This window comes from Penicillium nucicola (genome assembly GCF_028828085.1).
Source record: "Penicillium nucicola strain IBT 29836 chromosome Unknown utg000001l, whole genome shotgun sequence".
Classification (NCBI taxonomy): Eukaryota; Fungi; Ascomycota; class Eurotiomycetes; order Eurotiales; family Aspergillaceae; genus Penicillium; species Penicillium nucicola.
In genome coordinates, this window is record NW_026643125.1 from 407,616 (window position 1) to 432,919 (window position 25,304).

Sequence of the window (25,304 nt, forward strand, 5' to 3'; positions counted from 1 at the left end):
TGTTTCTGTGGCGTCTGAAAAAGAGCTTAAACACTAGCCTGAAGAGCAGCCTAAGGTGTGCCCAGGTGTGCTTTGTTGCTGACCAACCCGGGGGAATCGAGCCGCCCTCGATCCATGGTTGAGAAGGGACACAAACCGTGGGTGGGCAACTATATTATCTCAAGACTTCCCAGTTGGTGAAATGAAGGACATATTGACATCTGATATGCCCCTTGACGTCCGATCTAGTCACAAATGGTATCGGTCTACGCCAGCATACGACAAAACACACGGTGTCATCGTGTGGAGCTCAGATCGGCGTGCCGTAATCGCCTGTGCCCTAGCAACCCCCGCATCCCCTCCCTTTTTGGTTCATACCTCGGAGAAGAAGCGATACACTTTAAGTTTGCACAGCTCTCTAGGTTGGTCCCAAATGATGGGCTATCTATGAAGCGGTGTACCTTCAAATTCACATTTTCCCCTTTTTTCCCCTATGGCGCGAGCCAAAAGTTGAATCTCTGCCAGACTATGTGCAACCAAAATAGCGGGCATTTTTTTGTCAATCAAGATCTTCCTTGGATCTGGGAATTGTCTTGGCTGTGGAATCCGGTCTATCAGAGCACATCTTAAGCTGGACCTACTTAATATGTCACATATTCGAGGAACAGAGGTTACCACCCAAGCCTTGATTCAAGAAATTTCAGGGCACTAAGCCCCCAGTCAATTTTCCCTACTGCACTCTACACTCCCTATCTTCCCTCTCTGGATTGAGGCTGGCGGTCAAATTTGGATTGACGTACAAGGCCCGACTAGATCTGATCTTGGCTGGCAGCCATCTCAACAGTTTACATCATATTTTCAGCTTGCGTACTGGAATCAGAAACATACCCAATAACTTCAAAGTCGCATGAGATTCTCACATACTTCAGAGCCTGTCGGTCCATGCTATCTCATACCAAGGTGTCAGTCGGGCAACCGCCACATTCCAGCGAGTGGTTCAAGTTTTCCAGCCACCAACATAAAGCTCCCTGTTCGGATAAATCTTGATTGTTCCTTTTGCAGATTATCACTGTATTCTTACGCAACACTAGATCTATCGAGCTTGCAGTACGCAGTCTGTCAGCATGACTCTGTTCGAGCTCCGAGCTTCTCGGACCGAAGACACTCGGAAACGGAAAATTGTTTTCAGTGCGGACTTTTCCAACCTCCTGGACATTCCACTATCTTGACTCTCTGCCAATCATGCAAATGTGTCAACAGGATACATTTTCCATAGTTTTGCCAGAAATGCAAACATGTTTGCGGACATTGCATGCTTCTCCGTGTGGGCCAGACTTAGGATGTCGGGCTAGATACTCCTCAATAAACGTAATGATTAGTACCTAAACAACTCTCGGGCTTTTCCGATTTCAATGTAATTTGCAGGTTGACGAGCCCATTATCGACGAATAATACCATTGGATAATGTCAGATATTTTGTGAAGGTCAATATATATATTTCTGAAGTGCCTTAAACCTTGTACTATCAAATGCTCTTGTGGCATTAATCACCGTTGGGCCTCAGCATTCTACCTGGGCAAAGCAGATTTACATTGACCTTGATCTCACACGGCAAGAGGGTGCACCTGATACGCCCAAGATGATTTTTATAAGTGAAGAATTTCCCGGACCTGAGCTTCGAACAGACCAGGGTAACGACGTTGAAGTAAATTTTGAGAAGATTCTTATACCAAGTTATTATAATTATCTATTGTTGGTTGTTTTGCATAAAAATCTGCCTTGCAACACCACGGTTCACTTCCATCACATTGAGCAGCGAAACACTCTGTGATCTGATGAGGCTTACGCTGAGCACCCGAAGTTCTTCCAGATGGAGAACCCAAAGATGAGAGATGATTTTGTCACCCATGGCCCTACAGGGCCAGTTTGAGTGATTGTGCGGTACGGGGTTGTTAATACAGGCCCCTTCCTCTTCCACTGCCACATTGGGCTACACATGTCCAACCGTATGACAGTAGCCATACTTCATGTCGTTGATGCATGGCCCCAGATTCCGACTGGAGAAGACCAAGAGCATGTAGCCTAGGTTTGATTCATTGGTAATGAACAGTGACAGAGTTTAAATGAAGAAATTTCTGGTCAAAGCTGCCCGTGCTTCAAGTCTCGCTCTAACATGCCAATTCCTGGTGGAAGATCTAAGTGACCTCCTACACCCGAGGTTAGGCACTTTGGTACACCTACTATGCCAGTTGGTGTAAAACAACGACCCAATCTACCCGTGAGCCGGGTCTGGGAGGCTTGTCACAATTTTAGTTCTCCTACTTTGTACTCCATCACGATCGATGATCGGCATATGTATCTCCAAAATCCTTCTTTTACTCATATTTTGAGAATTTATGAAGCACTGTAGTGTATCTCACATAGAGCTAGCGGTCATTCCGGCTATGATAGCATTCAATGTGTTCTATATCTATCATTTTATTTCCCCCAAATCACAGTCTGTTTCCGGTCATCAGAATGCAGGCTCGGTCCGTCGCCAATATTGCCCCACCAGCTCTACCAACCTGACCACCGCGAGATCGACTATGGGCCCGCGTGCTGAGTGTTACTTGCTATATTTTCTTGCAGGGAAACCGGAATAAAGAGAGAGAGAGATATATATGTGTATATAATTATCTCTTTGAAGAGAGTCTTACGACTTTACAGAAAGAAAGAAAATCATGGGTTGGTCTTGCGTTATTTTTTTCTTCTTTCTACAGACCATACACCCGTACATGTCATTTGACCTCCTGTCTCATTCAACAAACTTCAACGGTGTTGTACTTTTCAATTGTCAGAGGTCACCTTGTGAAAAGTACTGAACTCAATCCATATTTGTACGTAGTTTGGCAAAAGGGCGTTCAATGTCTCAGAAAATCTGATATCAACGCGAGTCATGACGTATGGATTATATTACAAGCGTGTCTTGCGATGATCTAACATTAGAAATTGCCAAGGATATGAGAGCCTCTTGCCAAGTAAACTTTGTACTGCATTCCGATCGATCGATGATCGGCCTATGTATCTCCAAAATCTTTCTTGTTGGTGTACAATGCGTTCCTTGGGGTGCCTTCATTTGAAGTATTGCCCCTGTAGTTCCTGAAGCTTAAGACAAAAGCAATATATCTGGGACCTTCTACCGGGTTTTTGTGCATTATATGAAAGTTCCGTTGACCCATAGATACACCAGAGGTCGAGACACATAGGGCAAAACTATCACGTGACCCAATGGAAGTAACGGCTGTAACCTTCTGAAAGCGGCGACATTTACTGTTCAGTTGCAATTTCTTTGCGGGAATCATCCGTCAATCATTACTCTTTATTCCAATAAGTATGTCATGAATGGCCCAAGTAGGCCTCGATTCGGTTCTGGCCCCTCAACAGATAGCTGTCTTATCCGCAAGCAGCATTCGGCGAACCGGGACATCACGTCGGTTTGCCGGTACTTCGACGAATGTATGCCATAGGTTGGAATTTCCAGGGAACGAAGCTGTCAGACTACTCCACATCCATCCTTTCTTCGCATTCTCCAAACCAAGAATACTGCAGCCTCGCAGACAGCATGGGTTCACTACCGTAACGGTGCCATTGGTTAAACCCTCCACCGATGGGCCGGAGTACTACAGAATCACAAAGTTCTCTTCGGGGTTTGCTGTTGGCTGATAATTTACCCTAAGTTTGGTCACTGAAATTGTACCATAGATCAGTGGAAAAACAGGGAACGAAGACTTTTCACGTTTCCTTAAAGATGCCAAGATAGTAGGCTCATGATGCCTTACCATTGGTTCTGACCCACAAGGAAGAAGAAACCATATCCTTATATAAAGTATCAATCCTGTCGATCCGCGCCTGACTTGAACCTTTCTTCTTTTGTTGTAGAGTTTCGAACAAGTGATTAGGCACCGGGCTTGATCATGGACAGTCCCAGTCGCGTGTATCTCTTCGGAGACCAGACTGCGGATTTTGAGACGGGGCTCCGACGCCTGTTGCATGCTAAGAATGACTCATTGCTGTCGGCCTTTTTCCAAAAGTGCTACTATGCCTTGCGCAAGGAAGTTACCGCACTGCCTCCATCCGAGCGACAGAAGTTCCCTCGCTTCACCAGCGTTGTTGATCTTCTCGCTAGATACAAAGAGTTTGGACCAAACGCGGCCTTGGAAAGCGCATTGACGACTATTCATCAACTGGGCAGCTTCATCCAGTAGGGCTCTCAATCCTTACTCATGTCAAACAACCAGACTAACGGCTTCTTAGTTACTATGGCGATTTGGGCCATGCCTACCCATCTGGTGATGAGACCTTCATCGTTGGTCTCTGCACTGGTCAACTCGCATCGGCAGCTGTCAGCTCTTCGAGAACCGTTGGAGAGCTTATCCCAGTTGGTGTTGAGACCGTGGTCCTTGCTTTGAGGCTCGGTATCTGTGTCCTGAAAGTTCAGGATCTTGTCGAGTCAAACAAGTCACTAGCATCAAGCTGGTCTGTCCTGGTTTCTGGCATGCGCAAGCCTGAGGCTGAAATTCTAATTGAACAGTTTGCGAAGACAACTGTAAGTATTTCTCAGAAACGCCCCAAATAGTCATCAATCATTCGGAATAACTAACGATCTGAAGGCCTTGCCCCGTGTGTCTCAGCCTTACATTAGTGCTGTCAGCCAAAACGGCCTGACAATTAGTGGCCCCCCGACCTTCCTTGGCCGTTTCATTGAGACCAACCTCTCTAAGGAACACAAGCCAATTAGAGTTCCAATCCACGGTCCTTACCATGCCTCTCATTTGTACGATGACAGGGATGTGAACCGTATCATGGAATCTTGGCCCAAAGAAGAGTTCGCTAGCTATGTGCCTCAAATCCCTGTTCTCTCAAGTGAGACTGGCCATGAGCTCGTGGCTGAGAGCCTAGAGCAGCTGTTGAAGTTCGCTCTTGACGAGATCCTGCAGCGTCAGCTTTGCTGGGACAAGGTAATCGAGTCCTGCTTTTCGACATTGGAGTCTGCCACGACAACTTGCACATTGCTTCCAATTTCCAGCACTGCTACCCAGAGCCTGTTTAGCTCGCTGAAGAAAGCCGGAATCTCCGACCTTGAGGTTGATAGCTCCATCGGCGATGTTCAAAAGAACCCTGAGGCCGAGAATCGCACTGGTCGTGCTGATCAGTCCAAGATCGCTATTATTGGACTTTCCGGCAGATTCCCAGAGGCACCAGATACCGAGGCCTTCTGGGATCTCTTGTACAAGGGCATGGATGTTCACCGCGAAGTTCCCCCCGAGCGATGGGACGTTAAGGCCCATGTTGATATGGAAGGAAAGACACGAAATACCAGTCAGGTTCAGTACGGATGCTGGTACAACGAGGCGGGAATGTTCGACCCTCGTTTCTTTAACATGTCTCCTCGTGAGGCTCTCCAGGCCGATCCAGCCCAGAGACTCGCTCTTCTGACTGCGTATGAGGCCTTTGAGATGGCTGGATTCATTCCTGACAGCACTCCCTCTACACAAAAGAACCGAGTCGGTGTCTTCTATGGAATGACCAGTGACGACTATCGTGAAATCAACAGTGGTCAGGATATCGATACTTACTTCATTCCTGGTGGAAACCGTGCTTTCACCCCCGGCCGTATCAACTACTACTTCAAGTTCAGCGGCCCTAGTGTTAGCGTCGACACAGCTTGCTCCTCAAGTCTTGCAGCGATTCACGTCGCTTGCAACTCACTGTGGAGGAACGACTGTGACTCTGCCGTGGCTGGTGGTGTGAATATCCTCACCAACCCCGACAACCATGCTGGTCTCGACCGTGGCCATTTCCTCTCACGAACTGGAAACTGCACCACCTTTGACGACGGAGCTGATGGCTACTGCCGAGCTGACGGAATTGGCTCCATTGTCTTGAAGAGACTTGAGGATGCTCAGGCCGACAATGATCCCATCTATGGTATTATCAACGGAGCGTATACCAACCACTCTGCCGAGGCTGTTTCCATCACTCGGCCTCACGTCGGTGCCCAGTCGTTTATTTTCGACAAGCTTCTCAACGAGTCAAACACCGACCCTAAGGACGTTAGCTATATCGAGATGCACGGAACTGGCACCCAGGCCGGCGATGCAGTTGAGATGCAGTCGGTTCTCGACGTGTTCGCCCCGGATTACCGTCGCGGACCAGCTCAATCTCTTCACCTCGGCTCAGCAAAGTCCAATGTTGGTCACGGAGAGTCTGCCTCTGGTGTCACCGCCTTGATCAAGGTGCTCATGATGATGCGGAAGAACATGATTCCTCCTCACTGCGGTATCAAGACCAAGATCAACCACAACTTCCCCACAGACTTCCCACAGCGCAATGTTCACATTGCTCTTGAGCCTACCGCATGGAATCGACCCAGTGACGGAAAGCGCAAGACCTTTGTCAACAACTTCTCGGCTGCTGGCGGTAACACTGCTCTCTTGGTTGAGGATGGACCTCTCAATGAGTTCAATGTGAAGGATTCCCGATCTGCTCACCTTGTGGTAGTCTCTGCACGATCTCAGTCAGCCCTGAAGAACAACATCTCGGCTCTTGTGCAGTATATTGACACAAACAAAAACCAGTTCGATGTCAATCCGGCCAGCCTTCTTGCCAACCTCTCTTACACCACTACTGCCAGACGTCTCCACCACCCATTCAGAGTTGCGGTCGCAGGATCTACATTGGATGATGTCCGAGGTGCATTGGCTCCAATTGTCAACCGGGACAGCATCAGCCCGTCTCCTGCTACTGCACCGGGTATCGGGTTTATCTTTACAGGCCAGGGCGCTCAGTATACTGGCATGGGCAGTCAGCTCTTTGAAAGTTGCTCGGAGTTCCGCTCTCACATCGAGCACTTTGATCGCATTGGCCAGAGTCAGGGCTTCCCATCAATTGTGTCCTTGATTGATGGAAGCGTTCCTATCGAGGAACACAGCCCAGTTGTCACTCAACTCGGAACAACCTGCATTCAAATGGCCTTGACCAAGTACTGGACCGCTCTTGGTGTTGTTCCAGCCTTCGTTCTTGGACACAGCCTCGGTGAGTTTGCTGCACTTAATGCTGCCGGTGTCCTTACCACAAGTGATACCATCTATCTTGCTGGTCGCCGGGCTCAGCTCCTCACTGAGCAATGCCAGGTCGGAACACACGCTATGCTTGCTGTCAAGTCTTCCGTGGCACAGGTCAAGCAGTTCCTTGATGGCGCGACGGAAGTGGCTTGCATCAACGCTCCTAGTGAGACTGTTATCAGCGGCGCCAGCGAAAAAATCGATGTGCTGGCACAGACTTTGAGCAATGAAGGCTTCAAGGCAACCAAGCTGAAGGTGCCCTTCGCTTTCCACTCTGCTCAGGTTGACCCTATCCTCGAGAACCTTGCTGAGATTGCTAAGGGTATCACCTTCAGCGAACCAGCCATTCCTTACGTCTCGGCTCTTCTTGGAGATGTCATCAAGAGTGACAGCAATGAGGTGCTTGGTCCCAACTATTTGACTCGCCACTGCCGTGAGACTGTCAACTTCCTAGGTGCTTTGGAAGCCACCCGCCATGCTAAGTTGATGAATGAGAAGACCCTCTGGATTGAGATTGGCTCTCACACTGTGTGCTCCGGAATGGTCAAGTCGACCTTCGGCCCTCAGGCAACCACTGTGGCTTCTCTCCGTCGCCAGGAAGATACCTGGAAGGTTCTGTCGAACAGTCTTTCTGCACTTTACCTTGCAGGTGTGGATATCCGCTGGAAAGAGTACCACCAGGACTTCACTGCTGGGCACAAAGTCCTTCCACTGCCTTCGTACAAGTGGGACCTCAAGAATTACTGGATCCCATACACCAATAACTTCTGTCTGCTCAAGGGAGCCCCCGCTACGCCAGTAGTGGAGGCTGCTCAGGTCTCTACCTTCTTGACAACAGCAGCCCAGAAGGTTCTTGAGACGACCAGTGACGCTTCATCAGCTACGATTGTCATTGAGAACGACATCGCCGATCCTGAGTTGAACCGCGTCATTGCGGGCCACAAGGTCAACGGTGCTTGCCTCACTCCATCTTCCTTGTATGCGGATATTGCCCAGACACTAGGTGAGTATCTGGTGCAGAACTACAAGCCTGAGTGGAAAGACCGTGGACTGGACGTTTGCAACGTAACAGTCCCCAAGCCTCTCATCGCCAAGGGTGGCAAGCAGCTCTTCCGAGTCTCTGCTACTGCCAACTGGGCTGAGGAACATGCCAAGGTGCAAGTCTGGTCAGTCACTGCCGAGGGTAAGAAGATCCTCGATCATGCCAGCTGCACCATCAAGTTCTTTGACACCAGCGCTTCTGCCATCGAGTGGAGTCGCAGCGCCTACCTGATTAAGAGAAGCATTGAACATCTCCAGGAGAGCACCATCTCTGGCCAGGCTCACCGCATGAAGCGAGGAATGGTCTACAAGCTGTTCGCTTCTCTGGTCGACTATGACGAGAACTATAAGTCCATCCGCGAAGTCATACTTGACAGTGACCAACACGAAGCCACGGCTCTTGTCAAGTTTGAGGCGCCCCCTGGCAACTTCCACCGCAACCCATTCTGGATCGACAGCATTGGTCACCTCTCTGGCTTCATTATGAACGCCAGCGATAACACTGACTCGAAGAATCAAGTCTTTGTCAACCATGGATGGGACTCCATGCGCTGTTTGAAGAAGTTTGACCCCAGTGTCACTTACCGAACTTATGTGCGAATGCAACCCTGGAAGGACTCTATCTGGGCTGGTGATGTCTATCTCTTCGAGGGCGATGACATCGTCGCTGTGTATGGAGGAGTCAAGGTATGTTGATTTTCCTCCCTTCTTTGTTTTTGAATAATATTGACAAATTGATTTAGTTCCAAGCACTTGCTCGCAAGATTCTCGACATGGCTCTTCCTCCTGGGGGTGCTCCTGCTGCTAAGCCAGCTGCCGCTAAGCGCACTCCTGCTCCCATCGACGTCCAGAAGGCCAAGAAGGGACCTGCCAAGAAGGCCACTGCGTCTTCGCCCAAGTCTACGGGACCTAGTCTCACTGCCCGCGCTCTTTCTATTCTTGCTGAAGAGGTCGGACTCTCGGCAGCTGAGATGACCGATGATCTCGACTTCGCTGACTACGGAGTTGACTCTTTACTCTCTCTCACTGTCACTGGACGCTATCGCGAGGACATGGGCATCGATCTTGACTCTTCTGTCTTTGTGGACCATCCGACTGTCAAGGACTTCAAGCGTCTTCTGGCTCAGATGAGTCCCGCCGAGAGCAGCAGCGATGATTCAAACAGCGACGCAGACATGTCTTCTGCCGCTTCCTCGACTGATATCTCTTCTCCAAACTCTAGCGGTCTCCCAACTCCTGCGAACGAGAAGTCCATGACTCATGGCTCAGTTGAGCAGAACGACAGCATGAAACAGATCACTGCAATCCTGGCTGAGGAGATTGGCGTTGAGCCTGCGGAACTTGACGGCGATGCTAACCTTGGCGAGATGGGACTGGACTCGTTGATGTCGCTCACAGTCCTCGGTAAGATCCGTGAGGATCTTGACATGGATCTCTCAGGAGAGTTCTTCATTGAGAACCAAACGCTCGATGACATCGAAGAAACTCTCGACCTGAAGCCTAAGCCTGTAGCTGCGGAGGCCATCCTCCTTCCCGAGCAAATCCAGGTCCAGGCCCCCAAGTCGAGCATCAGCACTGCCTCTAGCGCTGCCTTCCAGCACCCGCCAGCGACCTCGATCCTCCTGCAGGGTAATCCCAAGACGGCAACCCAGAAGCTGTTCTTGTTCCCAGATGGCTCTGGCTCTGCCACATCCTATGCCACTATCCCCGGAATTTCTCCTGACGTGTGTGTCTACGGACTGAACTGCCCATACATGCGCACTCCTGAGAACCTGAATTTCCGCCTGGATGAGCTGACAGCTCCCTACGTGGCCGAGATCCGTCGCCGCCAACCAACAGGACCATACAATTTCGGCGGCTGGTCCGCCGGCGGAATTTGCGCCTACGATGCCGCACGCCAACTTATCTTCGAAGAGGGCGAGCGAGTCGAGCGCCTCCTCCTCTTAGACTCTCCCTTCCCAATTGGGCTGGAGAAGCTACCACGCCGTCTTTATAGCTTCTTTGACACCATCGGACTCTTCGGCGAGGGCAAGGCCCCTCCACCAAAGTGGCTGCTTCCCCACTTCCTTGCCTTCATCGACTCTCTCGATGCTTACAAGGCCAAGCCATTCCCCTACGAGGATGCCGAGCTGGCCAAGAAGCTTCCCAAGACATTCCTAGTCTGGGCTAAAGACGGAGTCTGCTCCAAGCCTGGAGACCAGCGCCCTGCGCCTGCCGAGGACGGAAGTCCTGACCCGCGTGAGATGCTTTGGCTGTTGAACAACCGTACCGATCTCGGTCCTAACGGTTGGGATACCCTCGTTGGCCCGAAGCATGTTGGTGGTATCACCGTCATGGAGGATGCCAATCACTTCACCATGACTCGCGGCGAGAAGGCCAAGGAACTGGCTGCTTTCATTGCCAAGTCATTGGCTGCCTAGGTAAATTGCATTTCTAAATCTTGATCGACGATTGGGTAGGAGTTTGGACATGGGTGTCTCTTTTCTTTGTTCATTTTTGCTCTTCATCACAAAACTGACCTTTTTCCTTTCCTGTCTTATTTCTTTCCAGTGTATACTTACATAACCCTGCGGATTTATCGCATAATTCGGGTTATATATTTTAATCATTAGCTCAAATCCAATTCCAGATTGACAATTGACTGAGGCATAACTGATATCTTTTCCATAATCAATAAATTTGACAGGCTACGTGAAATGGTACATTCATTAGCTCTAGAAAAAGGGATGGCTACAATTCAGAATTGAAGAATATCATGTAATTCAGAATATCATGTAATTCTTGACTTGGATATGATTGTTGGCTTGGCTAGAGAGCAAAGAGATAGACTGAGCGCATTGAGGTTCGCTCCACACTGAATTGGCTTGCGAAGTGAAAATCGCTCATGGATGAATGGAGCAAAATGAAGGAATGAAACGCCAGGCAGATGCAATGTCGCATTGAGCGGACGAAGGGAAAAGGCTCGGCTAGACTGATGTTTGAAAAATCGTTGCAGATAAAAAAACGTTCCGAATGTCTATCGGATGTCTATACGTCATAGACCACCGACGTGAGGAAATGGACGAACAAGCAATTGATGGCAAAAGAGAGGGGGAAAGAAGGTCCCAGAGAAACATCTTCAGAATCGCATTTCTGAGCTAAATCGTAGTGCGCTGCCTCTGCCTGGAAGACCTCCGTTATGACCATTGCCGTTGTGGCCAACACCGGGGCTAGTTGGACGGCTGCTGGCTGATATTTTAGGGCTTCGTGGTTGAGTGCTGGTTGAGCGAGTGGATGGTCGGTTTTTGCGAATTTCACGAAGCTCCTCTTCCTTTCTGCGTAGGAGTTCCTCCCGCGCTGCTAGAGTCAGATTGAGCTCATCAATTTTCGCAAGATGGCGGGCATCGTTGTCATTGATGTTCATTTCGCGAAGTTTGACCTTGTTCAGATCGGCTTTGCGCTTCAGTTCCTCGTTTTCGGATGTCAGTAGGCGACTTTCATTGCCGGATTGAGCTGCCGCTGTAGATGCAGTTTGGTATTGCTCTCTGGTGTATTCAGATCGCTTTGCTTCGTATGAAGCTTTGCGAGTGAGGTCCTCATTTTCAGCATTAAGACGACGCATTTCCTCGCGTGTCATCTCCAGTTCGGCAGCGCTGCCACCACCAGCTTTGATTGTTTCTCTGGCCTCGTGGAGCTCTTGTCTAAGTTGTTTCCTTTCCTCTTTCAGAACAAGAACCTGATGCTGCGACTTGTCGAAAGCGCCCTGAAGCGATGCTGTGGTTGCCACCAATGAGTCGCGTTCTTTGCGAATCGTGTAAACTTGTTCGGTCCGAGTCTCGAATCGGTGTTGTAAGTTGCCGAATGCCTGCTCCATTTCCTTCGCCTGAGCACGGACTTGAGCTAGCTCTGCCTGTAACTGCTCCTTCTCTGTCGCGTGTGCGTGCTTTGTCTGGATGAGCACCTTCTCCAGTGACTCCAAATCGGGATACAATGTTTGGCTCGGAGGTTTAGTTGACTCGGTCAATTGACTGTTGTCTTGAGTATCGACTCGTGCCCGCTTTGACGTGTAGTCTTCCCCTTCATCGTCCTGTCGCGGAGTTAGGTAGTGAATGAATAAGGAAACATGGCAAACTCACAAGAGACCGTTTCTGGGGCTGTGGAAGTGAAGAGCCCGATGAAGGAGTCGACGCCTCTAGTTCCTCTTTAGAGACAAATGCCAAGGGCTCAATAGTGGCAAGTGGCCAGCCAGCAACACCATCAAGAAGATATGTGAGAATTTCCTCGGCGTTCTCATGTATACCGAGCGCGTCATGTTGAAGATCTCCGACTTCGTCATGGAAGCGGGCAATGTAATGGACAAGCCAGCGTAATCGCTCTGGTTCAGTCAAATCCGGCAAACAACGTTGAATGTGTTCGCTGGTGTTCGCAACAAGGAACCAGATAACAGGAAGCAAGTTTCCGTTTCGTGCATATGTAGTTCGGATGTGCTGCATAGATGGGCTTTTAGGGTTGAAAGAAGCATCGAATGCAAAAATTGCAGACGGTGGTTTGTAAAGTTCGCGCACACTCTCACTGGAATGAATACCAAAGCTAAGTGGCCCTCTTGACATGGATACTTCCAGAGTGCGGCCCATATCTTCGCGAGGTCTGGTGTATGCGAATCCTTTCCCTAGCAAGTAACGCTCAATAACTGCCTGTGTTGTCTCATGTTGTACCGCGATAATCACATGAAGTTCATGTGTTTCCACCGTATCCATGAGATGACCAAGAAAAAGGAATTTGGCACTAGAGTATTCGGCCCAGGATGCCTCCTTCTCAGGGTCTGTATTAGAGTCTGCAAGGTGAGTTGCAATGTTAAGATCTGGATGAGTTGAAACATTGTTCAGTCGCATTACAACCTCCTGCATCTTTTGCTCAAGATTCCGCCGCTAAAATGTATGTTAGGTGTCTGAATGATGCCTAACCAAACTTTTACTTACTTCCGAAGCTGATATTTGAGAATCAGACTGGAAACCAACGAAGAACCGGCGAATGCTTGAGGCTGCATCTGCCAACACCCTTTCATAGTCATCCTTTACTCGAGAATCCATTGGAAGAGTCACAGCAAATTCGGAGGGCCCGAGGTAAACTGATCCTGGCACGACCTCTTCCATACCTGTGGCAGTCAACGCACTTGGATGAATAGTCTGCATTGATGGCTGGCCTAGCTGACTGTGAGCTAGCTCTGACGGCGGCAACAAAGAAGAATGAGCATGATGAACTGCGGTGTGGGAGAACGGGTCTGTCTCAGCTCTGACACTGAGTGGCGCTGTTGCTTCAGGGACGGACACTGGTATTGACGCCTCTATATCTCCCACGGATGATGGAGTATCAATACCACTAGCCATTTGAGTTTCTCCAAATTGAGGGGGTGCATTCAGCTGTGCCCAGGCGTTGCGAATCCTTTCCCTTGGAGTGGACCCTGGTAGTTCACCGAGCGGAGATTTGTTATCATTTTCGTCCATTGTTTGGCTTGATAATCGTGTGGCGAAAATGTTCGAAAATGAAGCTCTTGGTCGATCAAATGTTTCGCCACTCAGTTTTCTTTTCTGTGAAGGGTGGAATATTGTTTCTGGGATCGTGCCAAAATACTTTGGTTCGGAAAATTCCACTTCTGTGGGATGTAAGCAAATTATGAAATTGTCCCCGGCGGGGGGAGTGGTTACCTTCAAGCAGACTGCGTGAGGGGAAAGGTTGGGAAATCAATGTGCTGCGAAGATTGGGAGTGTCAAACGAGATATTGCTGATCGCAGACGGTGGGTGAGCAGGCGTCTCGGCTATTTCGCTGGATTTGAAACCTTTGAATGTGCCTGGTGATTTGACTGATTGCCAGCTCAACGGTGCGCTCGCAACAGGTCGAGGGGGCTCACTGCGATCAATACTCAAAGGACTCTGACCAGAAGTAGAGTATCTCTGCTCTTGCGTGGTTTGGGGCGTATTGCTTACGCCCACTTCCTCGATCTCGCTTGACAAGGGCTTCGCGAGGAACAAGGAGTGAGTAGAGTCTCCCTGCTCTTGGGTGTTTTGTAGCGAATCGTCTAGGTTTACTCCCTGAGACTCGCCTGGCAAGAGCTTCGCAGGGGGCTGAGAGTAGTCGGATACTGTCTCAAAAGAAGAAGACCGGTTTCGTGATTGTGAATAGTCCAAGGAGTAATGGAGCGATGCTAGAGCGGGGACTGAATTTTGCTGGATCCTAGCTTCGATGGATTCGAGTATTTCCGGAAGATTGCCTTGATTCACAAAAAGTGACGCTGAAACTTGTGAGTCTTGCTCCTGACTTGCGCTGAGATGATTCAAATATTCACTCTGAAGCTGGGCGGCGATATGACTCTCAATGCGGCAGTGATTGGGGGTTTGATTGACGTGTTGCTCGGGGCTTTGATCTTGGTTTTGACTGAGACTATGATAGCTGCTAGAGCTGCTGCTGGAATCTTCCAAGTCGCGGCTACTATCAGAGGAGATGAAAATTGGACTGCCTCTTGTATTGCGCGCTTTCCACCTCTCCCAGGCCTCAATCGCAGGTTCGCTGGCGTTCTCTTTGGGTTCCTACATAATGAAAAGCGTCAGTTGGCCTGAGCCCGGCGCACAACGCTGAAAGAAATTTTCTGAAGCTCCAGTATGTAATGCGACTCACCCAACTTGGTTCGTAAGGTCCCTCCCAATCAATGAGATATTGCGTATCGGTTTCCTCAAGAATGCTCTTAATAGGCCACTCGTCTTCTGCTTTGCTGCTCTCACTACAGTCACTACTATCAATTGTGATTGCAGGTCCAGCTCCAGGCGAGTCAGCACGTATCCTAGAACTTGTAGTGTTGCGATTGTTGAGAGTGGGAGGGTGAGCTCGGGGCATCCTGTGCGGGCTACCTGTGTTTGGGAGATAGCATGACGGGGCGATGAAATGTGGATTCAATACTTAGGGTAGGCTCCAATGAGCAAATGAATTGATCCCGGCTACGTGTAAATATCAAGAGACATCCAACGTTTCCCGTCGAGGTATGAAAGAGGGTAACCGAACGGCGCGACGGGCGGATGGATAACAATCATGTCATGTGATGCGCTTATCGGTAGCCCTACATCACATCTATAGTTTGGGGCTTCTACTTACTTATTCTTCTACAGTAAGTCCAAGGTGAACAAGAGTCGTTTTGAGCCATCTCTGATCTTGAATTAGTGTGAATTATTCAACTGAAACCTCTCACTTTGAACCAGGCTCATGGCTCAGTTGATATTGGAAAGTCAGCATTCACCTACCTACAGAACCCACCTATTAACGTCACGACGTCACTATTCGCTACATCCAACTACGTCGAACCTGTATCAAACTTCGTAACTTCCCTTCCGCACCGCAACTCAATATAAGTCTGTCTATGTGTACTCTATGTCTATGTGGAGTTTGTACGCTAATCATAAGTGGGGACCTTGTTCCCGTTTCCACTCTTCGAAGTCGAACCCGAGCTCTGTCAGACTCCTGATCTGGCCTCTGGCCTCTCCTCTCTGTACAAAAGCTCGTCGGATTTCGGGGAAAAGTGCTCGCATCCACCTTTCTTTCTCGCCCCAGCGAGGGCCAATTTTGCCTTTTCCATCATTTGACAAGCCTGAGCGGAGAGTCGCCTTGTTCGCCCAGTCGTGGAGGAAATTCAAATAGTCTGCATCCGCGGGGAAGTTGAGGAGGTGGAATGCTTTCCCATCCCCTTTAGTGCGTATTTCCGATTCCTCCCAGTCACACATGGCTTTTTTGGATGGAAGTGTAAGTCGCGCAGACCATACACGAGAGAAAACAGCAGCCTGGGCCTCTGCCATAGGGAACGGAATGACTCGTTGCGGAAGAACTGGGAAGGCAAGCGTCGGGTGCTCTATATAGAATAAATGCTGATAAATGTCCGTCGTTCGCCATCCGTGGGTAACGACTGGTGGCACGAGCGAAGACAAGAAAGGGAATGAATAAAAGTAGCCAGTGCAGAAAACAATTGCGTCGATACTTTCTTCAATATGGCCATCTGCAAACTGGATTCCTCTGTTGTGAGTTGTCGTCGGAAGGAACTCGACTATCTCTGGGCAAGTAATCTGATTGTTTGCCGAAGATGCAGCCAAGTATGATTCGGACTTCTGGGAGACCATCACTTTGCCTTTGCTTACTTTGTTGATTTGAGCACCGATGTCAAGACCTGAAGCAGAGCTTCCGACCACAACTACCTTTTTGTCTCGGAAAGATTCGGGGGAATCGTAGAATTTGGAATGGGAGATGACACCAGGATAAGATGCATCCCAAGCCTCCATACCTGAGAAAGCTGGTAGATAGGGGATGGTGAAATGACCGCTTGCAACCACAACGGCATCATAAGTATGGGTGACTTCAGCGCCTGTCATAAGGTTCTTTGCTGTTAAATCCCAGGTGCTTAAACCGGCATCCTTAAGTTTGACATCTGAAACCTGAGTCTCGAACTGAATGAGTGATGTGATATCCTTGGCATAATCCTCCAGGTACTGCTTGACCGTTTGATGTTTAGGGAATAGCTGGGCTTCTGATGGCCAGTCCTGATCCGAGTAACGCATCAACTCCCTAGGGATATTGGTCTCCAGTAGGTCGTATAGCGGAGACACGAATGTTGCCTCGCGCTTTCCATCGGGTCCATCGATCCAGGTCGGACTTTCGAGTGGCTCGTGGGGATTCAGATGAGGAACAGTGGTTGACATCCCAGACTTGGTTGAACTTCTATTGTGATTCCAGGCTCCACCAACCGAGCTTCTTTGTTCGAAGACCTCGATTTGGTCGAAGTGGTTCTCCGCGAGCAGATACCTGGGAGGGTCAACATGCTATGCTGTGGTCGAGATATCACACCACATACTTGACTGCAGCCAGGCCTGATGGCCCAGCACCAATGACAGCGACTCTGCGAATGGGATTCGGGAGTGACATTCTGTATCAGGAGTCGCAGTTGTAGAAATTGTAGGAATGTAAATGTTATGAAGCAAAGGAGTGGAGGGGGAGGGTAACGCCATGGTGGAGCTCAGTGCCCACATCTTAGGAACCGATCAGAAGAGAACGAAGCAGCTGGAGTTGGGAATTGGGTCGATGAGAGCTCAACAAGCTGAAATCAAGACTTAAATTGACCTGAATAGAAAGAAATATGCCCTTTCAATGCTTAAAAGAATAAAAGAAAGACAGTTTTATTGATCGCAGTCGGTGTAATTATGTTTCAAAAATACCATAATTACACATAGTAACATGCTACTGATACACCTGTATTTCCACAGCACAAAGCTGAAGCACCCGGCTTTCTTTGATCTCAGCACTTCCCCCGCCTCAACTCTGTCTTTCCCTCGCATTCTTACTTACATCTTTATTTGATCTCATATGCTGTTCTCGATGGCTGTCCGATGGAGTTAGAGCCGCGCAAAACCGGCGTAATGGACGCGATCGAACAATCTGCACCGAATGCGCTGGCGCATCTGACACAGGTCCCAATCGCCCAGCTTTCTCCAGACCTTGCGCAACCAAGCGAAAAATTCATTGTTGCTGTTGTCACGCTCATTTGGCCCTACTCGTCCTCGAACAAGTCTCTGAGCCTTTTGTTGGCAGAGCCAGATGCCCGCCTACGACGACCGAACGGACAAGTAAAAGCCACATTTCATGGACGCGTCGCGCAGGAGATTGCAGAATCGCATGTTGGAATAAGGGATACGGTTCATCTTTCTTTGGCAAATTCCAGGTTTGTTAGCCATGAAGCCGTCACACAGACACCCGGGAGATCTGCCGTGTGGGATGCACACTTTGAAGATGCTGTGCTGCTCGAGGTAAGGGATCTTTCTTCTTGTTCCACTTCTCTCGGATATTAACAAAATCCTACAAAGGTCCGCCGATCTTCTCAGCCTCCGTTGACAATCAATGTTGAGCCACAGCCGACTGTGCCAACTCCTGTCGACTTCGCACCTCCGTCGACCCCCGTTCGCCAAACAGCCAAGCATGGATTGGATACAGCGCCTGATACAGGATCTTGGGGATCACCGGCATTTATGCGATCTACGTGGAGCTCATATGGAGGAGTTATCGATACGTCGCGTGACCTTTTTACGGAAGACGATGGTTTTGTGCCCGGGAAAGGAAGGAAACGCCCGCGGTACAGCTTGCAAAGGGAGGATTGGCGGCTGATTGACGAGTCTGAGAGCTCAGTCGACAAAGAGGTTCCAGTGGATTGGTGGGAACAGACTGTAAATCAAGAACTTGACGCGGAGGATACGGAGGATGCGAACGGTCAACCTTCCGATGAGCCCATGGCAAATGCTGCACCTCCATTCAACTCCGAGAATGCACCCCAGAAGCCCTTGCCGGTGTTTGCGAAGCCTTCTCTTGAACTGACCGATACCATTCTTGAAAGGCGTGCAGCCGAGTCAAGCAACAAAGACACTCAGACATCAGTTTATGTCCCTGGCCCAGGGCCTCTAGGCGTTCATCTTCCGACCGACACACCACAAATTCGACCTATTCCGTCCCCTGGGCTTCCAATTCCCTCGCCGCTGGTATCAAACCACGCCAATTCCAACGGATATTTCACATCATGGTCTACGCCTACCCAACTCGATGAGATTCGTCCGATTTCTCCGGAAACCACTATTATTGGATCACCACATGAATCAGCTATTGAGACTCCGGCGATCCACAAGATTAATGTGACGGACGAGACTCCTGTCATCGAATCTCTCAATCCATCTGTGATGGCACCGGTCGAGTCAACTGTTGCGTCTCTTCAGACGGAGCCTGCTCTTGATACTGAATCTCTCCTTCATGGCATTGTGGTATTGCCCAACGAATCAGAAGATCTACCGAACGAATTCAAAGCCGGGACGGCCGATCCTCCGTCAATTATCGATGAGCCAAGCATTGCTCAGGGTGACGTTGAGATTGGAAAGGCCGACGAAGCTGAAAAGTCAAATCAAGATCACCCCAACGAACTGCTGTCCTTGGAGGATCGTGATAGTCAACTGGGGGATGGAGACATTCAACACGATGTGCAGGCTGCTCAGCCTGAACGCGAGATTGATAATGAGGAAGACTCCGTGTCAGATCTAGAAAATGAGGTTCAGTCAAGTGGTCAACCTCATTCCTTATCTGCCGTGGATGCAGATAAAATGGATGGAATTGAACCTACTGCAAATCCTCCCGAGGATCTCGAAAGTGTAGACGAAGTTGATGGTTCAATTGAGGCTTTGAATGTGCCTCCTCGCCCACGAAGTGAAAACTACGATGAGGAAGAAGATGCAGTGGTTGGGGGAGAAGAGCAGTATGACGAAGAAGCCGACGATTATGAATCACAATACAACTACGATGACGAGGAGGATCACCATGTACCCCATTTAGGTACGCGACCAGAACAAGAGGAGTTTAGCGACGATGAATCCGATGTCGAAAATTCCACCGACGATGGGTCAGAACAAGAACAGACCTTTCCCTCGCGCCCGGAGACACAAGAAGTAATCGTACTGGACAGCGACAGCGAAGATGAAACTGCGCCTACACATCCGGCTCTCTCAACCTTTCAGGTGTCTGACGAAGACGACCGTTCGCAAAGTCCTGGTTCTGATCAGTATGTACAGCGAGATGTTGATAGAGCGGAGAGCGACGAGGAATCCTCCAACAGCGACCAGAATGAGAAGATCGACGAAAGAAACACATATAAATCCGATGACCAAGATGATCGAGTGCATGACAGCGATAAGGCTAGCGAATCACCACTTGATACAATGTCGGGAGACGAAGATGCTCCAGAAAATGAACAAGACATGGCGTCGGTTGATCTGGTACAGGATGATATTTTGCTGGCAGAGTTGGAGTACAATGAGCAAGATGAAGACTCTGATTCAATAGCTAGCGTTGAGTCACAGGTAGGACCGGTTGCAGCTCAAGATTCCGATGAGGACCAGCAGCCTGATGTGGAAGAGCCTGCTCATAATCATCCAAGTGTGTCTGAAGTGTCTGAAGCTATTGATCATGGAATATCCGTGGATCAAGAGAATTTGGAAGATTCAGTCGTACTCACCGACACCGACAAGATTGATACCTTCTTCAATGTCGATGGGCCGTCTGATTCGCATGTGTCTCCTTCTCTTGAGGAAGATGCAGCCGAGTCAGTGTTGGCGCAAGAACAGCCCATCGAACTTCCTGAGATCACCGACCTCGATACGAAGATTGAGCCTGTAGCACCAGGAGTCATGGCTTCTCTTTCCGGGCAACAACTTCCAACCCCAGACCCTACTCAACAATCTGCATTGTCTGATCAGCGTGGCGAGCCCAAGGTATCCCCAACAGGAGAACAGGATGAACCCATGGAACTCGATAGAGGTTTCCCGTATATGCGAGCAGCCGGTTCACTCCATCCAGAAAGTATTGAAGCAGTTCCTGAGCCAGAGAACGTACACGATGTCCAGAAAGAAAAGTACGGTCTCGACGGTGCCACAGAACATCCCGACGATCGTCGGCCCTTGGAGGTCGTCGTCAGCACTGAAGCTCCCGAAATGGCAAAAGAGCTCGCGACAGAGCCGCCACTTCCAAATCCCAATCGCAATGCCACCGGGCTACGCAGCAAATATTCCTACTTCGCTCCGCTTGCCACACTCATCGATCACTACAATGCTTTAGTAGACACAATCTCAATCGTCAACGAAGTCTCCCCAATCGCAAAGGCCAAAACAGGCTCAAAGGATTGGTTCATGACCATCCAGCTAACAGACCCCTCCATGGCTGGAACGACTCTCCAAGCTCAAATCTTCCGGCGCTACAAATCCACCTTCCCATCATTAGTTGAAGGCAACGCTGTTCTACTAAGGGACTTCAAAGTCCGAAGCTTCAATCACGCCGTGATGATCGTAAGTGCCGAAACTAGCGCCTGGGCCGTCTTTGACGGATCAAGTCAAGAGGCACAGATCAAGGGACCGCCTGTTGAATATGGCCCAGAGGAAACTAAATATGCCGCAGACTTGCGTCGGTGGTATACGGACATGGGATTGGCTCATGTTGCAGATCATCAGCTTCAAGCCTCGATTGAGAGAGAAAGCATAGATCGTGAAATGTCGGTTACTTCTCAGCCATTGAGTGAGTCCGGAAGTCCGGATTCTACTCGCAGTTCGAGACGCTCTCGCAGAGGACGACAGAGTGGTCGTGTTACTATTCATTCGCTGCGGGATGGTACTCGATACATTGAGGTTGGGTCTCCGAATAGTCGAGGCAGTGATAGCATTCACGAGTTGCGGGATGGAACTGTGTATTCCAACCCATGAAATGAGTTTCTCTGTCAGTTCTATGTTTCATAGGATGCCATTTACTCAAGGCTTGAATGGATCTAAGGTAGAGAGTGTCAGACTATCCCTCCAACAATACCACAAAAAACAATTCAAAAATCCAAAAACCCCCACGATAAATCCTTTCACTATACAGCTCTATTGTCTATGTACCAATCGTAAATCTACAAAATCTAAATCTTTGCCTGCTTCTCCACAGCAAAATACTCCGCACTGGCAGCAGCCCGAATCAACTGGTTAGCAATAGCAGTAGGAGGCGGCAAACGCAAACCACCTTCCTTATACCCAGGTCCAGCCGAGCCTCCCAAATCACTAGTACCAACCCTCAAAGCCTCCTCAACCTCATCAATCTCAAACCACTTCGCATCCTCCAACTCGGGATCATGTTGGAGAGAGATAGCCTCGTGAGCCGGGTCACTAACCTGGGCAATAGCGCCAATCATCAAATTAGCAGGATAAGGCCAAGGCTGCGACGAGTGAATAACAACCCGCGACAAAGTCACACCAGCCTCTTCCCACACTTCTCTCCGCACGGCATCTTCAACAGACTCCGCTGGCTCAATAAAGCCCGCTAGAGTTGAGTACCAGTTTGGCGGGAAGCGCTTCGAACGACCAAGGAGGATGCGCTTGCCGTCAGCTGAGACGACGGCTACGATGATTGTTGGGTCGGTTCGTGGGAAGGAAAGGTTCGACAGTGTCGTGCGCGTGTTACAGACTGGTCGTTCTTCTGTCTTGCCCGTGGCCATGAGGGCCTTATCTGTTGGTGGGCAAGCGCGCTTTGTACCGGCGTTCACGCCTAACGTGGGGTGTCCGCATGTTCCGCAGAAAGTGTTGCGGGTGTTCCAGTCCATTAGCGCGCGCGCCTGGGCATAGATCGCGGCTATTTCGACAGTTAGCTTTGGTTCTGATTTTGCTTTTCGGTGCACAGTTTCGAGTAGTCCCTGTGAGTTTGGCCGTACCTTCATCGGCTGAGAAGGACATGACAACTCGTGCTTGGAAGAAAGACAAGCCCTTGGCTTCCATAGCACTGATCACATCCTTTGCTGCAGTTTGTTGTTCCTCTGACCCCTTGGGCGTAACATCAACTGCGAAATAAGGTGTTCCGGAGTAGATCTTCCACGCCAATCCACCCTCCTTCAGACTCTCGTCCAAACCGAGGAAGACCAAAGTGGGATGCGTCTTGCGCGAATCATAGTTCTTGATCATGTCCTCCTCGGAAACATCGAATAGATCGCTAGGCACAAGCTTTTGCACCTCATCATGCTTGGCATAGTACAACTGCGCAGGCGACGGAGTCAACGGCGCAAGGTTGTTCAAGAGGACGAATCGGGCAGACGGGTGCTTCAAAGCGGTTGAGAGGAATGGGTGATCAGAGCGCAAGAATGACAGACGGTTGATCGGAGAGCCTAGTTAGGTTAGTGTTACTAATGCGCATATGTTGTCCGGGGCAAATCCCATCCCATACTGGAGAAGTAGTTCACCGTCTCTCTTCCGAAGTGGCGGGACAACATGGAATCCGCGAGCGTGTGGGCCGGGGCGGGGATCTGAGGGGTTGTGGTCATTCTGGTGATGCGCAAATTCAAGGGCTTGTGAAGCAGATCAAAAGAGGGCAGAATTGAGGGTTTTCTAAGAAGTGTTCGAAATATTCCGATGTTGGAAACCTGTCGAACTCGCATTAATCAGCGGCGGAAGGCGGGGAAGCGGAGTTGGGCCGAGGCTTGGCAGGTCGGGTTCCTGAGGGCGGATTGCTTCATTGGCAAGTTATAAGTCATGACATTGTTGGATATCGAGATTGGTCGAATTTGCCAAGGTTGAGTAGTTCTAGCTGACATGGGCTTTCCTGTTCATTCAAGACGCTTTGTGGTTCGTATTTGTTAGGTTGCTGTACAGCACAATAATGCAATTTCCATAAGATATAAGAAAAGAATCTGCAGTAGATACAGAGCTCGTGACTCAAAATAAGTGCAGTGAACTAAAGAAAGCGCCATATAACTGAAAATCCTCGCAAATCCATGCAAACCAGATTGAATGAGAAATTGGAACACCTGAAATGAGAAAGAAAGTACGCTGATGAGCAATTGAAACGGGTAGTTTCAGGTTTTGGTGTCAATATGGGTGACATTGACAGTTTTGTTGTTTGACCACTAGTCTTTCCAGAACCAGCCGCTCTTCGACTGGCCAGATTCACCGGACTTGGAATCTCCCGGCTGACGATGAGATACCTCAACCGACTCATCGGTTTCCTCACGACCATCGGCAAAACGCTTGGTTTTGACAATCTTGCTTTCAACTGAGCCATCCGGAAGTTGAATACGCTCTGTTCGAGTCATGGTCGAAATGACACGAGACTGCGCTGGTTGCGGGGCTTCAACTTTCTCGTTCACGGTCTTGCTCTCGGTCACAGTTTGGGACTCGGTAGAGGAGTTTGGAGGTGTTTCAGGAACAGATTTTTTGTTCCCACCAGAAACAAGCTCCAGCCAGCTTTCATTATCATCACTGCTGTGTTCATCCTCCGCCTTTGAAACACCGCGTCTGTATTTTTCAAGTTCTTCTTGCTGTTGGCGTCGCTCCTGGAGGAGCATACGTAGTAGAGGGCTCTCGGAGGAACCACGGAAGAATTCACGCTCGCGATTTTCGATATCGTGCAAGAAGCGTTCGTAGAGATCCAGCTCACTTTCAGCTTCTTGTTGGTTCTTCTGATCCACGGGCTTGTCAGCATTCTCGGGTAGAGAGCGGTCCTGCTGCGTACGACCAGAGAAAGTAATCCCTGACCAGGGCTGCCCTTGTGTGTCAGGAACGAACTTCCACTGGTCACCCAAGCTTCCGCGCTGTACTAAGCCCTGGAGCCAATCTTTCCCAGTCTCCGAGGTCACAGGCACATCACGATTAAGCATCGGCTTTCCATTGTCAAGTCGAAGTAAATCTTCGAAGGCATCTCGCCACTGCGGTTCCGAAGAGCCTTGGTCAGAATCCAGACTCAAAGACGACATAATCGACGACATAACGCCCTTTTCACGGTATGCGCGATATTGTGCTTGGCGCTCAAGGTGGAGAGGCGAGTATGGACTGAACATGATATATGCAATAGGCCAAGTCGATGAGCCAGTGTCCTCAAACATGTCTGGGAGGAAAAAGCTGCGGTTGGGATTGAGGAGATGCGACGCAAAGGGGAAGAAGCGATCCTCAAGCCAGAAGCGGTCAAAGAAGGAATCAAGACCAAAAAAGTCAGATGGTCCGTTGCACCATTTTCTCCATGACTGCGAGTGCCATGGATCATCATGTTCGGACCAGCATGATCGGGGATGTGATGTCTTGTTTGGGTTGCGAGTGTCGTCGTATCCGCCCGAATAAGCATTTCCGCCATCTCGATTTGTCGAATACCTCTCTTCGCCCGAATCATTGCCAGCTCTCTGGCGAGATACCCTGCTCTCGTAGCCGTGGTCATCCGCAAAGATTTCCCAGTGGTTGTTATGAGGTGGCGTTACCTGGGAGGGCAGCCCTGTGATGGATTGAAGCATTGTGGAGACCTGCTCATCAGCGTAGCGCCGAAAGGCGACGAACGGGTTACTCTCATCCCCAGAACCGTCCTGGTCGTGAGATTTATCATCGTCAGGCATGCTGGGAAGATGAAAGTATGAAAGTCTGAAGGATAAAAGATGAACAGGAAAAGTGAGAGTCGTTGGGGTGCCCCACTTTACGTGATCCCCCAATGTCCTCGTCAGGTGCTTTCGAAGATTGTCTCCAGGGCCGTTTTCTCTTCTTCTCCCATCTTCTTCGTGATTTATCAATGTCCTCTTTTCGCCTCCCATTGACTTACTCCATAGCTCAGATCTCAGACCCTACACTTCACCATCTACCAATCCCTATCCC

The 25,304-nt window shown here is 49.5% G+C and overlaps 6 protein-coding genes across 6 annotated transcripts; 2 read left to right on the top strand and 4 right to left on the bottom strand.

Annotated features, from left to right (window-relative positions):
* Positions 1–3,932: 3,932 nt before the first annotated feature.
* Positions 3,933–10,543, top strand: pksP (polyketide synthase alb1; the record flags this gene model as incomplete). Its single annotated transcript, XM_057122588.1, has 4 exons — positions 3,933–4,219; positions 4,273–4,564; positions 4,629–8,810; positions 8,867–10,543. The coding sequence occupies 4 exons, from the start codon at positions 3,933–3,935 to the stop codon at positions 10,541–10,543; spliced, it is 6,438 nt and encodes a 2,145-aa protein (XP_056988321.1).
* A 698-nt stretch (positions 10,544–11,241) lies between these two features.
* Positions 11,242–14,991, bottom strand: N7511_000164 (uncharacterized protein; the record flags this gene model as incomplete). Its single annotated transcript, XM_057122589.1, has 5 exons — positions 11,242–12,189; positions 12,239–13,030; positions 13,082–13,755; positions 13,808–14,687; positions 14,776–14,991. The coding sequence occupies 5 exons, from the start codon at positions 14,989–14,991 to the stop codon at positions 11,242–11,244; spliced, it is 3,510 nt and encodes a 1,169-aa protein (XP_056988322.1).
* Positions 14,992–15,545: 554 nt separating this feature from the next.
* On the bottom strand, positions 15,546–17,058 carry N7511_000165 (putative flavin dependent monooxygenase; the record flags this gene model as incomplete). Its single annotated transcript, XM_057122590.1, has 2 exons — positions 15,546–16,938; positions 16,988–17,058. The coding sequence occupies 2 exons, from the start codon at positions 17,056–17,058 to the stop codon at positions 15,546–15,548; spliced, it is 1,464 nt and encodes a 487-aa protein (XP_056988323.1).
* A 491-nt stretch (positions 17,059–17,549) lies between these two features.
* Positions 17,550–21,413, top strand: N7511_000166 (uncharacterized protein; the record flags this gene model as incomplete). The annotated part of the gene is made up of 2 exons (XM_057122591.1): positions 17,550–17,936; positions 18,042–21,413. The coding sequence occupies 2 exons, from the start codon at positions 17,550–17,552 to the stop codon at positions 21,411–21,413; spliced, it is 3,759 nt and encodes a 1,252-aa protein (XP_056988324.1).
* Positions 21,414–21,607: 194 nt separating this feature from the next.
* On the bottom strand, positions 21,608–22,996 carry N7511_000167 (NAD(+) diphosphatase; the record flags this gene model as incomplete). Its single annotated transcript, XM_057122592.1, has 3 exons — positions 21,608–22,314; positions 22,394–22,840; positions 22,900–22,996. 3 exons carry the CDS (start codon positions 22,994–22,996, stop codon positions 21,608–21,610), a joined length of 1,251 nt encoding a protein of 416 aa, XP_056988325.1.
* A 582-nt stretch (positions 22,997–23,578) lies between these two features.
* Positions 23,579–25,051, bottom strand: N7511_000168 (uncharacterized protein; the record flags this gene model as incomplete). The annotated part of the gene is made up of 1 exon (XM_057122593.1): positions 23,579–25,051. The coding sequence occupies one exon, from the start codon at positions 25,049–25,051 to the stop codon at positions 23,579–23,581; it is 1,473 nt and encodes a 490-aa protein (XP_056988326.1).
* Between the last annotated feature and the right edge of the window lie 253 nt (positions 25,052–25,304).